Source organism: Anopheles arabiensis, chromosome 3 (assembly GCF_016920715.1).
Source record: "Anopheles arabiensis isolate DONGOLA chromosome 3, AaraD3, whole genome shotgun sequence".
Lineage (NCBI taxonomy): Eukaryota > Metazoa > Arthropoda > Insecta > Diptera > Culicidae > Anopheles > Anopheles arabiensis.
The window spans coordinates 539,769-555,480 of record NC_053518.1 but is presented as its reverse complement, the minus strand read 5'-3'; the positions used below and the strand labels follow the sequence as shown (position 1 = coordinate 555,480).

At 45.3% G+C, this 15,712-nt stretch overlaps 6 protein-coding genes across 8 annotated transcripts; 3 read left to right on the top strand and 3 right to left on the bottom strand.

The window, feature by feature from the left end:
• Positions 1–124: 124 nt before the first annotated feature.
• Positions 125–2,508, top strand: LOC120904733 (fidgetin-like protein 1). Its single transcript, XM_040314981.1, has 3 exons — positions 125–398; positions 473–1,061; positions 1,132–2,508. The coding sequence occupies exons 1-3, from the start codon at positions 256–258 to the stop codon at positions 2,272–2,274; spliced, it is 1,875 nt and encodes a 624-aa protein (XP_040170915.1). The 5' UTR covers positions 125–255; the 3' UTR covers positions 2,275–2,508.
• A 134-nt stretch (positions 2,509–2,642) lies between these two features.
• On the bottom strand, positions 2,643–3,422 carry LOC120904734 (cytochrome c oxidase subunit 6C). Its single transcript, XM_040314982.1, has 3 exons — positions 3,304–3,422; positions 2,953–3,119; positions 2,643–2,866 (listed from the first exon to the last, which is right to left on the bottom strand). Exons 2-3 carry the CDS (start codon positions 3,117–3,119, stop codon positions 2,797–2,799), a joined length of 237 nt encoding a protein of 78 aa, XP_040170916.1. The 5' UTR covers positions 3,304–3,422; the 3' UTR covers positions 2,643–2,796.
• A 713-nt stretch (positions 3,423–4,135) lies between these two features.
• Positions 4,136–6,441, top strand: LOC120904729. The gene is made up of 3 exons (XM_040314976.1): positions 4,136–4,435; positions 4,912–5,761; positions 5,853–6,441. The coding sequence occupies exons 2-3, from the start codon at positions 4,942–4,944 to the stop codon at positions 6,137–6,139; spliced, it is 1,107 nt and encodes a 368-aa protein (XP_040170910.1). The 5' UTR covers positions 4,136–4,435; positions 4,912–4,941; the 3' UTR covers positions 6,140–6,441.
• LOC120904730 (bifunctional peptidase and (3S)-lysyl hydroxylase Jmjd7) lies at positions 6,407–8,380 on the bottom strand. Of its 2 annotated transcripts, XM_040314977.1 has the most exons (6): positions 8,212–8,380; positions 7,991–8,144; positions 7,256–7,408; positions 7,007–7,176; positions 6,771–6,935; positions 6,407–6,705 (listed from the first exon to the last, which is right to left on the bottom strand). In XM_040314977.1, exons 1-6 carry the CDS (start codon positions 8,264–8,266, stop codon positions 6,443–6,445), a joined length of 960 nt encoding a protein of 319 aa, XP_040170911.1. In that variant the 5' UTR covers positions 8,267–8,380; the 3' UTR covers positions 6,407–6,442. The 2 variants fall into 2 exon arrangements, with proteins under 2 accessions (XP_040170911.1, XP_040170912.1); XM_040314978.1 differs by lacking the exon at positions 8,212–8,380 and having other exon boundaries at positions 7,256–7,416; positions 7,991–8,123.
• LOC120904731 (zinc finger protein 679-like) lies at positions 8,317–15,686 on the bottom strand. 2 transcript variants are annotated; one of them, XM_040314980.1, is made up of 3 exons: positions 14,972–15,686; positions 14,476–14,909; positions 8,317–8,399 (listed from the first exon to the last, which is right to left on the bottom strand). In XM_040314980.1, exons 1-2 carry the CDS (start codon positions 15,102–15,104, stop codon positions 14,479–14,481), a joined length of 564 nt encoding a protein of 187 aa, XP_040170914.1. In that variant the 5' UTR covers positions 15,105–15,686; the 3' UTR covers positions 8,317–8,399; positions 14,476–14,478. The 2 variants fall into 2 exon arrangements, with proteins under 2 accessions (XP_040170914.1, XP_040170913.1); XM_040314979.1 differs by lacking the exon at positions 8,317–8,399 and adding an exon at positions 14,045–14,379.
• Positions 8,667–14,449, top strand: LOC120904728 (MTOR-associated protein MEAK7). The gene is made up of 8 exons (XM_040314975.1): positions 8,667–9,124; positions 10,454–10,690; positions 10,907–11,134; positions 11,297–11,484; positions 11,955–12,259; positions 12,350–12,576; positions 12,647–12,829; positions 12,896–14,449. The coding sequence occupies exons 2-8, from the start codon at positions 10,562–10,564 to the stop codon at positions 13,013–13,015; spliced, it is 1,380 nt and encodes a 459-aa protein (XP_040170909.1). The 5' UTR covers positions 8,667–9,124; positions 10,454–10,561; the 3' UTR covers positions 13,016–14,449.
• Positions 15,687–15,712: the final 26 nt, after the last annotated feature.

Sequence of the window (15,712 nt, the reverse complement as noted above, 5' to 3'; positions counted from 1 at the left end):
GCCTTATGTTTACAACGTTTTTACATTTAAATCAATCTAGATCGTTTTTGATCTTTTTTGCTTTTGAATTTACCTAACAGCGGTGCTGAATATGCTTTTAAGCCCTCTTGTATGTTTTAGCAATGCTATATTATGTATACATCGCGCATGTACAGTGGACGTTCCACAGTGCCTCAAAAAGAAGCACAAAATCGGCGCGCGCGTGAATGTTTTGAGAGATCCTTCCGTTGATCAACAAAGAGTTCTGCTCGTGAAATGGAAGACTCTATTGGAAACGTTGAGGAGATATACCTCTGTTTGCGTAGATTGAAAGAAACTTCATCCCACAAAGACCCGAACCAAGCAGTAAACGATGTGCGAAATTTGAACTATCTGCTCCATACGGAATCGTTGCAAATGTATGGAGCAAAAGCACATACGCACAGTTTATCAAATTTATGTTTCAAGTTTAATACTTACTGTTTGCTTCCAGAGACGATGAAAGACTATCAGCACAGCTGCTGAGCGAAGGCTTGCACAAGTACCAAGATTTAATGACCAATCCCGACGGCGTTAACAACTACTGTGACGATGTGCTGGAGCTGCTTAACACTCAGCCGTCGGAGGTGGCTGACGATGACTTTGAAATCACCGATACGGCGTTGGATGATCCGGTTTCATATTTGCCAAGCGAGGACTGTTACGGATCGTACGAGAACTGTTGTGAGGACGAACTTTCCCCAACCAAACTTGTGAGCATCCTGCACAAATCGAAACAATGCGAAGAGCAGCACCAACAGCGAATTGATAATCGCGTTGATAATCGCGAAACGAAACAACAACCGGCTGCTGCTGCGGCTGCAACCAGTTATACCGTCATTGAGGACATTTCACGCCGTGTATTTGCAAACGGTGGCAATCCAGCATTCACTCCTAAACTTCCTGTTACCAAACCGGCATCGAAACCGGCACCTGCCGTACCAGTACCAGATCATCAGGAGCCTAAATCTGTTAACCATGAAGGTTGTAGTGGTGGTGCTTTCCGAACGGCAAAAGACGAACTGCACATACAAAACATGAAGGTGAAGTGTGTAGAGCGTTGCTTGACGAATGCTTATTGGTAACATATTTCTCTTTGTCGCGATTTTACAGAAATACGGAACCACGAATCCGCCTGGCAAGGCGCCACTATTTGCGTACGGTCGCAAAACGCTCGGAGGGCGGCGAATGCTTGGCAGTAAGTTCGTCTGTCCAGTGCGGTCTGACAATGAGGATCGCTCCACTGGAGCGCCTCACAATGGTTCGGATGATGGTCGGTCAGGACAGTACCGCGGGTATAGCAACGATAACAGCAGCAACGAGGACAGCCAGGAGGATGAGATCGATGAGCGGTTGAGAAACATTGACCCAAAAATGGTGGAATTGATTCGCAGCGAGATCATGGACCGGTTTCAACCACTTTCCTGGGATGATATTGCCGGCTTGGAGTACGCAAAAACCATCATCAAGGAGGCGGTTGTGTGGCCAATTCTGCGGCCAGATATTTTTACCGGTTTGCGCAAACCACCGCGTGGTATACTGCTCTTTGGACCACCCGGTACGGGCAAAACGCTTATTGGTAAATGTATAGCGTCGCAGTCGAAATCCACATTCTTTAGCATCAGTGCCTCTTCGCTTACCTCGAAATGGATTGGCGATGGGGAGAAGATGGTGCGGGCCTTGTTTGCGGTGGCAGCTGTTCATCAACCGGCGGTCGTCTTCATCGATGAGATCGATTCCCTACTCTGCCAACGGTCGGACACCGAACATGAAAGCTCGCGCCGCTTGAAGACGGAATTTTTGGTACAACTGGACGGAGCCGCAACGGCGGAAGACGAGCGAATTCTTATTGTTGGTGCAACGAACCGACCGCAGGAGCTGGACGAAGCAGCACGCCGTCGGCTGGTGAAGAGACTGTACATTCCACTGCCGGAACGGTCTGCTCGTATTCAAATTCTTAATCGTCTGCTGGACCGAGAACGCAACAGCCTGGAAACGGACGAAATTGCACGCATTGGCGATCTTACGGAAGGTTTTTCGGGTGCGGACATGAAAGTGTTGTGCCACGAAGCTTCCATGGGCCCAATTCGCTCCATCCCGTTCGATCAGTTGGGTGACATTGCGAAGGATCAGGTTCGACCGATATGTTACGAGGATTTCCGATTAGCTTTGACAAAGGTGAAGGCCAGCGTATCACAGGACGATTTGCAACAGTACGTAGTTTGGGATCGTACATACGGGGCCGGCGCGATTTAGGGTGTGCTCTAGTATCTATCGTATAGGACAGGCACGAAAGACAAACGTATGGCACTCTATTGAGATGTTCTAGAAAATGTTGGACATATTTGATAGGATTTGCTAGAGCTTACATCTGTTTTTCGTCGGATACGACATATTCTATAGCACTCCCTTGCGATGTGGGGAAGCAGTTACTAAATTAATAAAAGACCGCACCAGCAAATTTGGCTGTGCTGGATTCTTTTGCCTAATTGCATGGATTGTCGTAGCGATGTGGAGAAGACGAAATTGAACTGATTGACCCATGATGACATGATGATAAATCAACCACAAACTAGCATTATCCCGGTTACACTTACACGAGAGCGGAAACCCTTACTCATTCGTTTGGTTTAACCGGAATTTATTTTTATCGCACGATTACCATCAGATACTGGATTGCAATCAACTGCAAACTGTCTCCAAGGAATCATACATATCTCTCTCTTTGTTTCTCTCTCTCTCTCTGTTACTAAATAAAGTATGCTGCGGCAGCCGTATCTAATCCTTGACCGATTGCAGCAGACCAGCATCCTTCATGCGCTGGAACGCCTTGTTTGCATCATAGGTCCTGCAAAAACAATGTAACCACATTAACTTAGACCAGGAACGGACGGGCCCACGCATCCAATCCACGCAGCACCATTTTGCACTCACTTGTAGAACTCGGCGTAGTCCCGCACCTTGGGGTCGTTGTGCATCACCTTCATCGCAACGACGGCAATGGTGCAGAGGACGCCCGACACGATCAGGTTGCGCTTGATGGTGGCATTGTGCAGGCCGCGCAGCACGGGCTTCGGGATTCTGGTAGCGACTTCAGACATCTTCAAGAAGAAAAGAAAAAACAAACCGAATTTACATTACGTAATTTGGTCGTCCTTCGTGAGGCGCATTTTCCAACACTTTGGCCCACCCACTGCCAGTATGATTAATTCGTAAATCTTCACGTAAATCACGTGTGTTTTAAGCGCACTGGAACTGGAATCGAGTTAAATAATTGCTCTTTACCTTGGCTCGTGTGTTCTGTTTTTTCACAGCACCGAATTCTGGTTCCGAAAATCACAAGAGTGTGAAAAAAGACAAGAATGACAGTCGAAGTCTACTCGATGTAATGTCAACGCAAAGATGGCGATGAAAGGAAAACGATAAAATATGTTATTTGCAAGAAAATTAACCCAATCAAGCAAGATCGCTCGACATGTGAAACCAAATTTGATTGGACCGTTTGCTTTGTATAACAGAAGTGCGCAATGGTGCTATGTCCTCGAAGTCTATATAAAAATCAATATAAAAAAGAAATGTTGCTATTTTAAAGTTTCGCACTAATAAATTGAATGCGTTCTGGTTGCCTGTTATTGCAATCTGCAATCTGGAATGTCTGGTTGCCAGTTATTTGCAATTTCGCTTAAATTCAAATTCTACCCATTTGCATGTTCCGTTGAATCCCTTTGTTTCATCTAAATGTGTGTTTCAAAAAACCGTTGAAATATATCTTTCACTACCCCACAACAAAACCGCCTCTTCGCAGCAATGCAATATCTCGTTGGAAATTCACAAGCAGAGGTAAAAACAAAGAACAAAACTTGACCGTTAATACCTGACTCGAATGTACAATACTTTCACTACCCACTCCAGCAACATACAGGCTAATCTAACTTGAGAAAAAAACTAAACTAATGTTACGATTACGGGTAATATAATGAAGAAAGAGCCAGTCGCCACATTTTCATAGAAGCCAGCCGGCGGGACGTGTTGTTTATGTGTGCGAGGGAGCTCGAGCCTTTGTAGGGCGTAGTTTGGTTAGCTTTATCTATCGGGCTAATGCATAACGACCACAACCAAATTCACGCGGGTAAAGGCATAAGGCAGAGCATTTGTTTTAGGGGTATCAGGGTTCCTAGTTATGTAGTACCTGAAGATGGATGTGTTTGTGTGCTTTGAAAAAGGGTAACAATTTTTAAGCGATAGAGTTAGTATATAAATTGCTGCTCGGTTCCACCATCGCGTTATTCTTTGTCGGCCGTCCTTTCGTGAACAATTTGTGTGAGTTGCGGAAACTCGGATTTGTGCTTGTTTTTGTGAAAAGTGTGCGTTTTTGTGCGCGTTGAAAGGTGATTAACACCCCAAAAAGTACATTGAGGTAAACATCCTTTCATATGTTCAAAGTGTACAAAAGCGATCGGTTGTAGTTCATGTTGGCTGTGAATATCCCTTGATCGTGTTCGCTACTGCTATGATGCTTTGTAAAGTAGTACGAATACGTACGAGGGATATCTGCATTCCTAGTTCCGAATGCAACGATCGAAACGGTGGAACATGATTGCTTAAGAAAAAAAACAAACGTTAGAATAATTCTCTGTACTGGGATTTAGTAACACACATCGAAACCATTGCACACATTCCAAAGGCGAAAGGCTTGTCTAAGCCTACATCACCTCTTCTTTTGGCGTCCTTCCCCCCTATCCTAACACGAAGAATGTGACGCATTCATTTCGGCAATGGCAGACATGGCTGGCCTTTTTCGCTCACAGCATGATCTAGTGTTCTTTGGACGAATTGATTTTGGTCCTAATCTGACCCCAATGTGTTTTGCTCTCTTTCTCTTCGCCCTTTCAGATCGATTCTTTAAAAAAAAATACCCCCAAAATGACTGATCTGGATGCAGTGTCCGCACTGTTAATGCTGAGCGGAGGACACCAGCCCACATTGGTGCAAATGAACAACTCCACAGCCAATGCAGCATCGTCCGGCACGTCCCCGCCGAAGCGGCGGGAAAGAAAGAATGGATCACCCAAGCAACGCATCGTACCGAAATCGACGCTGCGCGTTGCTTCCGTCCACGGCAACATTGCTCAGCACGAACTGTTTACTAGACATGCGATGAAGCGCCCCGTCATTTCGTTGGTTCCAGTTAACAAATTGGAAGATACGACTGCCAGGAACCGTGCACTAGCGGTGCGGATGGGCTCGTCATCACCGGATTTGGAGCGGTGGGAGCGAGCAGACACGTTGTCCCCTATTATTGTACCGCATCCGGAAACATCCCACGGGGGACGATCGATCAGTCCGCGGATCATCGAGACGCCAGGGAACCTTTCCCCCCATCTGCTATACGGTAGCCCCGGTATGAACGGATTTGCAATGATGCTGAAATCGGGTGGCAACCAATATACCAGCTCCCCGGAACCACCTTCGGATGGAGCAAGCGGTAACGTAGAGCACGGCGCCACTGCTGGTGGTTCGCTCGTTGCTATAGCGGACAAACCAGCACGATCACCCTCAGATTCGGGCGTCTCTTCCATACTGGACGAGATGTTGCAGCCAAACTTGGTGCTGCAGCGATGGAAGAAGGACAGCGGAATTCCCGATTGCGTGCAGAAGGAGCTGGACAAAATAGTCGAAATTTCCGCCTACAACAAGGATCTCTATACGAAGGCTAAGCTGGCCAAGTTCCCACTAGAAATGGGTAAGTAGTAATCAAGGGTTTTGTAGTAGCGAGTTATATGGACTCACAAGGTACCGTATTTTTGTTGTGTCCCCGCCTATTACCGATTTAGGATTCAACCCCAACAAATCGCGCATCCGGAAGAATTGTGAGAACGAAGCCGACAACCAGGACCGCGTGAAAAACAACGAGGCGTCACGTCGATCACGCCACAAGAAGAAGCTGATGACGCACATGCTGAACACCAGCCTCGAGTTCGATCGGCAGGAAAATCGTCAACTGTACATGCAGGAACGATGGTTGACCAATTTGATTTGCGAGCTGGAGGAAAAGGCACTGAACCGGGGAATCGATGCGCAGCTCGTGCGCAAGTTACGGCACGCGTGCGGATTTCAATGATCAAAGCGACGATCGGCGTCGGAAAGAAGACGAAGGGTTTAGAACCTAGATATTTTTATGTTTTACCAGTATACAGACAAAGGAGAAGAAAAGCAATGGCCAAACCAGGACGGTCTTCTTTATATGTATGGTTTTTGTACGTTTCCAGTGTAGGGTATTTATTGTGTTTACATTATATTAGCAAAGTGTATTCTTATGTTGTCTAGGAGCCCCTTGTATAGTCTGCGTTGCTTCAAGATAAGTTCTTGCATTAGTAAAGAAAACCCGTTTTAAATATAATATAGTGCGTCACACAGCCCAAATTTATTGTCCATAGTTGCAAAGTTTTTCCATCATTTTGTAGAAACAGTAACGGGCATCGTAGTCCATGTCGTACCAAAAGTTGACCGCAATGCATTTGTGGCTTTGTCGTACGTGATGATACCAAAGGCTGGGAAGGTACAGCAAGTCCCCAGCGTTCAGACGAATTTCGTAGGTTGTTGCATCCGCGTAGCAGGGAAACCGTTCCAGATCTGGCTGCAACGGATCCACGCCGACCCACTCGATCATCCGTGGTTTACCTATTTCTATTCAACGAAAGTGCTTGTTTGTCCTGCTATTCCATTCCCTTCCCAAACCCGTTACGACTCACCGTCCAGAATTGGCTCGATAACTATCGAATCGTCATTTTCCTGCATGTAAATACCCATCGGATACTGGCGCCGGGGTACGTTATGTAGGTCGATCGGAGGGATCAGGATAAAGTCTTTGTATCCGGAAATCACACAGTAGATATTCTCGTACGGATCCTTGTGCACTGTGGACAATTAGAGCAACAGTTTAGAATCCGTCTGCAGAAAGCTGCTTGCCCTCGGGCACACTACTCACTGGATGTGATAGCCCTTTCATCTCCCATCCAAAAGTTAATGGCATCCGGCTGTTTGTTAAACGCTTCGGAAGCAAAATCTAGACTGCTTTCGTTCACATCTATCCACAGCTCTTGAAAATCCTCGGTAAGGTTGGAATTTTGGCGCTGTATGTAGGGAATGACGTCCGGGCTGCAGCATAGAGCAAGGGTGATTAAGTTCGAATTAATTAACGCCTAGTCAATTCCCAATGTCGGGTATTTTTACTCACTCCTTGTGATCAAGGGCGGAGAGGAAATCCTCCATTCGCATCGTTTGCTCGAGCGGCAGGACGAAATATTCTTCATCCTCGTGAAAGGCCAAACCGTCCGCATAGCCGTTGGGCGTGATCGCAACCGTTACCTCTTTGTCGGGAATTGTGTCTCTGTGGAACTTGCAAAACGTAAGGGATTGTTCGATTTCGGGTTATTTTAAGCAATTCAAGCTTGCTGAATCAAATACTACTCTAAGGAATGGGGGTTTATGATTGAAACAGCATGGGAAGGCGCGACAAGTTAGCGTTTGCTGTCTAACAAATTACACATGCGTTGTTTTTACACGCGCTAGAACAGGTGCACATGCAATGCAACTACCTGGCAATCATAATTTTATCACTTCGTGTTGGTGTGCGCGCACAGGAAGGAAGGCGTTACCCCGTCGGCAATAATTTCATGTTTCACAGCTGTGCGCAGGTTGTCTCCCTCCGCAGTCAATGAAAGGTGAGATGATCGTCCAATTAAACTTTCCTCTCTCGCGATGACTGTTTTTGGCAGTGGTTCAAAAATGCAAACGGACCACCAGCATACCATGCCAGCACGGGATATGACACAGTGCGCGCGGCATCATCACGCGAACAAACGGCAACATCCCAGTTCCCATACAAACTGCTCGTGAAAATATCACAACATGCGTACCTTGCGTCTAGCACGGGAGAGAAAAATACACGTACAGCTCATGCGTTACTAACCGAAAGTATTTGGAGTTCCATTTGTCCACCGCTGGCCAATCGTTCACAGCGTTGCGCATTATCAGGGGAAGGTTTTTCGCTACGTAGTCGCGCACAAATTCCAGCGAACTCGGGATACCGTACGTCTCCGGTATGTTCGACGGAAGGAACAAATCTGTGAGGGCGAAGAGACGGAAAACATCACATTAGTATGGATTGTTTGATGATCAGTGATAACGTACCTTTGGCCTCGCTGGTAAGAAATTGAAAAGCATCTCGCAGGTTCGAATTGTTCATCTTTTTGGGAAGAATAACTGTCGTCGAGATCGGGCCCACTCGCACCGCTTCACGGGAGTACCTGCGCTCGCTCTGTTTTGCCTCAAGAATGTGTTTGTATTTTTTTTTCGCGGGGTAATGGCAGCTGATAGACCTGTCAAGAAAAGGTTTGTTTACATGAAGGCGTCTACAGACGGTACCAATCTTGAGCGATTGAAATTATGAATATTAAACGTAAAATTGTCGCAGGTCTCGTACGATTTTATTTTTATATTACATCAACACTGTTTTAAGTGTCATAAATCATTGAAAATCAGCTATTTGACGGCAAAACCTAGTAAAATTAGTCAAATCAATGCTCTTCTTGCGCAATGTGCCACCTAGCCATATGTCACATGGAGCGGAATGGCAATACCTGTCAAGCGGGTCGTAATTTGCACTGTTTTCGTTCACGGGCCGCAAAAGGTGGAAAAATCTTTGCTCCGAATGGCTCGAATGGCCATCGCTCGCTTATTTCATCCCGGTACGCGATAGTGTCCCGCACGCAGGAGGTTTTTACTTGTGGAGTTTATTTTCCCCAACAAGCTGTACACATCTACCCAGCTGTCCTAGTGATTCAGGTTTACCATTGGTTCTCTGCTACGAAGCAGTAAAACAGCGACATAATCTTCTCTAGTCGCAAGAAAAGAGCGAAAGTAAATAAGGGCACTAGGAAATCATGAACGCGTGAAAAATTGCACAGACGTTGCCCAAAAGTGAGCGGAAAATGTTGTGATGCCAGGGAATGTGCATTTGTTTACGACAGTAGACTAAAAGCGTGTGTGGCCGGCCGTGGTGCGTTCTAACACCGCCGATAGTAGTAAATATCCAAGTGGAAAGGTAAATATTGTGTAGCTTAAGATAACACGGACACGGATGTGGCAGAATGGAAGGATTTAAGCAGTGGAGGAAGTGGCGATCAATGAGTGGATGTGTGTGGTGCATTTTCATTAGACACTAGAAATGGCAAAATTCCTAGCACTATTCAGTCCGAAAGGAAACTGACACCTGATCAACGCGAGTGGGGAAGGTCTACTATTTGCCATGGCACACAGTGCCTCCTTCCTCCGACTTCAACCCTGTGTAAACAAATGGCCTTCCGTCCTAGAGCGGGTTCGGTGGAGAACGTGGTGTGCTTTAATAATGATGCGGGATATGCTCATGTGATCACATCTTGGAACAAGTGTAGACGAGCAGCTTTCAATCGCAAGCGAGTGCATTCTGGAGAGTTCGAATCGACCTGTCTCATTGCTTTCTGAAGAGTGAATTTCGTTGGGACCATCACAATAAAGCGTAACGTAAAGTAACGGATTGTTTGGTGTTGCTTTACTGTAATAGTGCTGTGAGAAAATATATGCGGATTTCTATCGCTTTTCCAACCAAGCTTGCACGCGAAAGACGGTGACTGTTGAATGGATTAAATCCTCCAAACGCATTGGAAATGGATAGTGGAAAGCAAAGCATTAACATTGCAAAATATAATTACCCTTTTCACTAACTGCTTCATCAACCGTGCCAGCTCCACTCCTGATAATGGAGCAAGTTTTATTGCTTGTGAATTGATTTGATTCGTTCGTGTTCGCGACGTATCGATCCCTCGCTTCCTACGATCCAACGCTTGATAAGGGATCATCATCGCCTGCTGCTTGCGTATGTTGTTCATCATGTGGCCGATTTTTTTTTTGGTTGGACCAAACAAGTAGATAACAAGCCCCTCAAGCCTTCATCCGGTAATGTGTCGATCGTGTACAATAAACAATTTATGATATCCGTTTTCACCCTTGCACCACCCTCCGACTCTGATGGAGTCCGCAAAATCTGTCGAGTGTGACAATGGGTGGTGGACAAAGACCAAAGAAACCCACATCTACCGTACGTCTAGAGAGTTTCCCGAGAGCTGATTCACAGTATTGCTGGTGGGGAATTGAGCCAGTTGATTGAAGATGTCGTTGGGTGATGATTTTTTTGCAGTTAACGACGAAATACATAATGGAGTCTAGTTATGAGGGTTGAAAATATACCCGGAACTCGCCACTCGGGTGATATACTATTTATTCATTTACGACTGGAAGGGCAAAGGGACGATTCGTGTAATATTCGTTGCCAATTATAAATTTTCTAATATCCTTTCACACCCTCTCTCTATATCATTCTCTCTCGTCCTAGCAGCTTCTCCACACGCTTTGCACGCCAACCGCTGCGACGGTTAATGCGTCCCGGTGACGTTTTTTAATTACTAATTGCAGAAGCGCGGGCTAGTGAGGAAACAGCGAAACGATGGGAAACTCAAGTACAAAGCTGGCAGAAAAATGTTCCCTGCTGGCGAAGAGCGAAGTGCCCGTGGTGGCAAGCTCCTTTAAGCTAGTCAGCAAAAACTCGGAACGCATCAAGGAAGATGATCTCATGGTTGGTATCTCGCTTGCCGGAGCGCGGTGAGCCAACAAGTTTTGCTGCACTTTTATTTATTTTCTTTTTCTTTTCCTTTTCCGCGTTCATCTCACCCATTCCCGTTCCTTGATGTCCGGTCTTTTTTGTCGTTGTTGTATCTCGTGGCGGTCGTTGCCATTCGGAATGAACTGGCACCGTTCCATGTTGTTGACTTTGGTGTCTTACCCTCGGCAGAAATTCTGGGGCTCACAGATGGATCCCCGGTTGGCGCAGTACATCACCAACTTCCTGTTCGGACCGCTCGGTGCCCGGTCGCCGGTGGTCGAGTTTCAGCGGTTCGCCGAACTGTATGTTTATTGTGTCCGCGGCACTATAGATGAACGTATCAATGTGCTGCTGTGCAGTCTCGGGCAGCAGCCCGAATCGGAATCGACCGAAATTGCGTATCCGCTTATCAAGGAGGTAAGGGTGCAGTGCCGCAACATAGTAGACCGCCTGTGGTGAAGTGAATCGATTTTATTTTATCTTTATCAAGCAACACGGAGCATGCAAATTGTTTTCTCATGCTTGCGGTTTTTTTTTTTACTATTTCATGCTCATCATGGTTTGCTTATCGACACACAGTACGTGGAAGCGGTCGTCAGCAGCTATATGCGAGCTATCCGACTGGAAGGTGGCCCACAGTACAAGTCTTGGGAATCGCGAGGTTTCCGCATCGTTAAGGATTGCATCCAGAAGCTGGCGGAAAGTTTAGCGTACGATGTGGTGCAACAGGGCACGCAGAAGGTTACCCGAGCCGATGCCGAACGATGGTAAGTGGAATATAATCGGACGCAGCTGACATCCTGCTGCCGCAGCGTGTACGTGTAGTTCCGTAACTTGACCTGCTTTTCGCCCGGCTGTATTTCTGTTGACGCTGGGATAAATGTTTCTCGTTTTTGCTTGGTTATGAGAAAAAAGCATTTCTTTTGATGCTGGGAAATGCAAATAAGCAACGTGTGTTCGAGCGAATGCATTTGAGTTGATTGCAATTTAAAGACAATTTTATTTCTTTTGAAACGTATTTCGATGTATGTTTTGTAACATATTTTAGCAGAAAGATCCAAAATAAGCCCTCAACCAATCGATACTTTTGTTCCATACCTCTAAAACGTAAAATAACCTTGATTGCGTAGTCACAGTAGTTTGTGCGATTTAAAACTCCCTCGAGAATGTAGGAGGTGCTTTAGGTATAGACTGCTGTAGTTGAAGCCGTAACGAAACATGCATTATCCATTGGCAGGTTACATAAAAATCCTACCTTTCTTAAGATGCTGGAACACGTGTTCTCCCATCTGTACCACTATCGCAACGTGAAGAACGCCTCGGAGACGGATGGAAACGCACGGAAAAGCATCATCCCACAGGAAGCACTCCAATCCATGTTGCCCTACTGCGAGGGTCTCCAGTATGTGCCGGACTATCCGGCTTTTACCGATTTGTCGCAGATGCTGTTTATCAACTCGAATCTGCCCGGAACACAGCAGAACAAGTGGCGCTTTCTATTTTCATCGCAAATCCACGGTGAAAGTTTTTCCACCCTACTAGGTAAGAGAGTGAGAGAGGAGTTTGTTTTGAGAAATGTGTGTTGAAACTTTAAACACATTTAACGTTAAATTTTCTTTTCGCTACCTTCAGGTCGTATTATGGACCAGGGACCGACGGTAGTAATCGTGGAGGACGCGAATGGATACATCTTCGGTGGGTATGCGACGGACTCGTGGGCACTCAGTCCCAACTATGTCGGCAACGAAAACTCGTTTCTCTTTACGCTGCGGCCCAAAATGCGATGCTTTTCAAGCACCGGCTATAATGACCATTACCAGTATCTGAATTTGCACCAGCAAACCATGCCGAATGGAATGGTACGTGTGTTTGGATTGAAAGTATCAAGCAAACCTGATTTTTATCTTTAAACCATTTTCATTTTCGTAGGGTATGGGAGGTCAGCACAACTATTGGGGCATGTGGCTGGACAGCGAGTACGGTCTCGGGGAGTGTTCCGAGTCCTGCACAACGTACAAAGGATATTTTCAACTGAGCGCAACAAAGAAATTCAACATACGCAATGTGGAAGTTTGGGGTGTTGGTGATAAACCCGTGAAGGAAGATGAAGGGGTACGTTAAACTGTAGTTGCAAACGATTAGAGGTTGTGTTGATGATCTTTTCTTTCTTTTCACCAGGAGGATGAAAAGTCGGGCGCACGGTCGGTGCTGGATGGTAATGCAGACAGTAAGGCAATCCTGAAAATGAGCGGCCGGGAGCAGTACTCGGACGGGTACCGGGAGGAGCCGAAAGACTAAGGGTTGCGAAAACACGCCAGAAAGCAAAAGTGTTTCGTGCTGGGTCGCTCGATGGAAATCAACTTGGTGGATGTAACGGATACGTTCAATTTTAACTTTCTGTAATCGTGTTCAAATTCGGTACACATCTTGACCGATGGCCGTGGCTGCCTAAAGTCAGGGAAAAATGTGCAATGCAAACAAACGGCATTTGTCGTGGACGTGTCATGCTCTGGGACAAAGTACGGGCCAAAAAGTTGCCGCGTATGAAGTATGTAGCGTTTTAAGAACCAAAGTCTGAATAGTTTTCTTAAACGGGTTTACCATTGTAACTGTTTTTGTGTTTTGATGCTCCCTTCATCACGTTGGGGAAGAATTTATTTGATTTATTAACGATAAACATAAAACAAGATAACACCAACTTGCACCAAGAAACCATCCGTACACCCGCACTATAATCACGAGACTCTTCATCTGGCGTGAGGACAACACTAACTTGTTAGATACTGTTTTGATTTGAGCTTTTAGGCGTTACACGTTTTACTCGACTGTGGGTTTGTTTAGATCGAAACAAAGCAAACAAGCACAACACATAAATTATTTCCCTTTGCACAGCAAAAATAGCGCTGATGATATCAAGTAGCAGTATCCAAGATACGCAGTAAGATAAGTTTTACAGGAACATTTTGATTGAACTACAAGCAATGTAAATTCGCAAAGATAGCGGAAACCGCTCCTGGCGAGGAAATTAAAGTAGCGTAGTAGCATAGTGTCAGGAAAATTTTGTTTTCTATCTCTCTCTCTCTCTCTACCTTTCAACTTTAAGAAAGCCTGGCCATTAGACGTGCAATGAACTAACGGTGAATAATTTAAAATATCATTTCCAACTCCTCAGTAGAAAACGGTATGACGTTTGTACAGTTAATTTAGCTTAGTAATGTGCCCTGAATCCGTCGATGTTGTGCAATTAATTCTCCCCCTAATAGACACACACACAGACACATCCGAGGTTTTCATAAATAGTGCAAAAGATGTCTATGCAGTCGGAAATTGGAGATGCAGAGATGTATTTAAGCACATCGATGTATTTATTTATGTATGTTTAATTATAAGGCAATGAGTATAGACCGCGAGTGGTTTAGTTTTGAATGTGCCATACAGGCGATGCGGTATCAAATTCAGGTCATCAGAAAATAGTGCGCCATTCGCCGCCGCAGAATTCTATTCAAATTGTTTCATATGTGCAAAAGGAAAGGCAACAAGTATCCCATACTGGGAAATCCCGTTTTCCGTATGCTATTGTATGTGGCGATCGTGACCCGCGTTGTCCGTTTATTGATATGTGTGTATGTGTGTATTTTATGTAGCAATGTCGCCATTGTTGGCTAGATGCACGGATTTGAATGAATATAAAAATATAAAGCATGTGGATTATTAAAACCAATCCGATAGGAATGCGTGTTTTTTTTTGTTTCACTTACCTGTTACATATTAGCTGAGTCCTGTCCTTGCTCTTGTTGTTCCTGCTTGTACCGGTTGCACGCTAGCTGGGTATGGCGCGCTAGAAACCGTTGACTGCCGAACAGCTTGTTGCACACCGTACAAACTATCTGCCAATCGTGATGGCCAAACGTACGCTGATGGTTTACCAGTTGAAAGGGGAATTGAAAGTTTTGGCCACACGTCGCTTCCGGGCAAACGTTCAGCTGCTCCCCGTTATGGCTGAATGCAATGTGGTACTTCAAATCCGATGGCCACCGGAAGATGGACCTACATTGATAACATCGATGTTTTCCGCCTTCAGCAACTTTGCGCATCTTCTTACGTGTGCCTTTTGGTTTGTAGGTCGATTTTGCGCGTAGATTATCATCTTCGGTATCGGCAAACGGATTCCAAAACAGACGACAAAATTCGGCTGATGAGAGATGAATGTTTACAACTATTGAGCCGTTGGTATTGATCGGGATGAACACTTACCATCGTAATGCTTCTTCACGCGGAACAAATCGTCATTATATCTTTGCAAGAGTAAACTTCGGGGCATAATGGATGCGTTTGGATGTGGAGTATGATGTGGAGTGTTCTGGTTTGCAAATTCTGAAAGATACATACTTAAGGCCTTGCTCAGCCTACTTTGATCCAGAAGCAAAATCTGGTTCTTTGAGGTCGGGCGGACCCGCCACTTTCTGTCATCTCGAATTAAATATATTATTTTATGGACAAATTTACAATACGTGGTGGCTTGTCAAATTGTAAAAATGTTAAGATTTTTATTAAAATTCGTGTGTTTTCATTCGACTTCTTCGGATATTCGAGATTCGCTGAAATCTTGGGACCGCAAAACCGCGAAACTCGGGAGTAGACGGTGCATTATAGTAACTCTACTGTCCACTAGAGCGCGCGCTATATATTGAGCAGTGATTTGCAAAAAGTGCTGCTGTCGGTGATTAACCTACATTTTTATTCCCATAGCCCAATGTGTATAGTAAAATATGTGCTTGAAAAGGGGAGGAAAAAGAACATTTTGTTATTTTCGTAAAAAGATTAAATGACTCACCCACAAAAGGCACACATTTTTCCCACCGGCACTGTAGATTGTACGGTAAAGTAAGGTTCTGCGCATGTCCACCCAGTAGTGATAACCTGGAAAATTTCTACTTGCCAGTTGCAAAAGTGTGTGTACTGGTACTGGTGACAAGGGACAGACGTGCGTCCTCA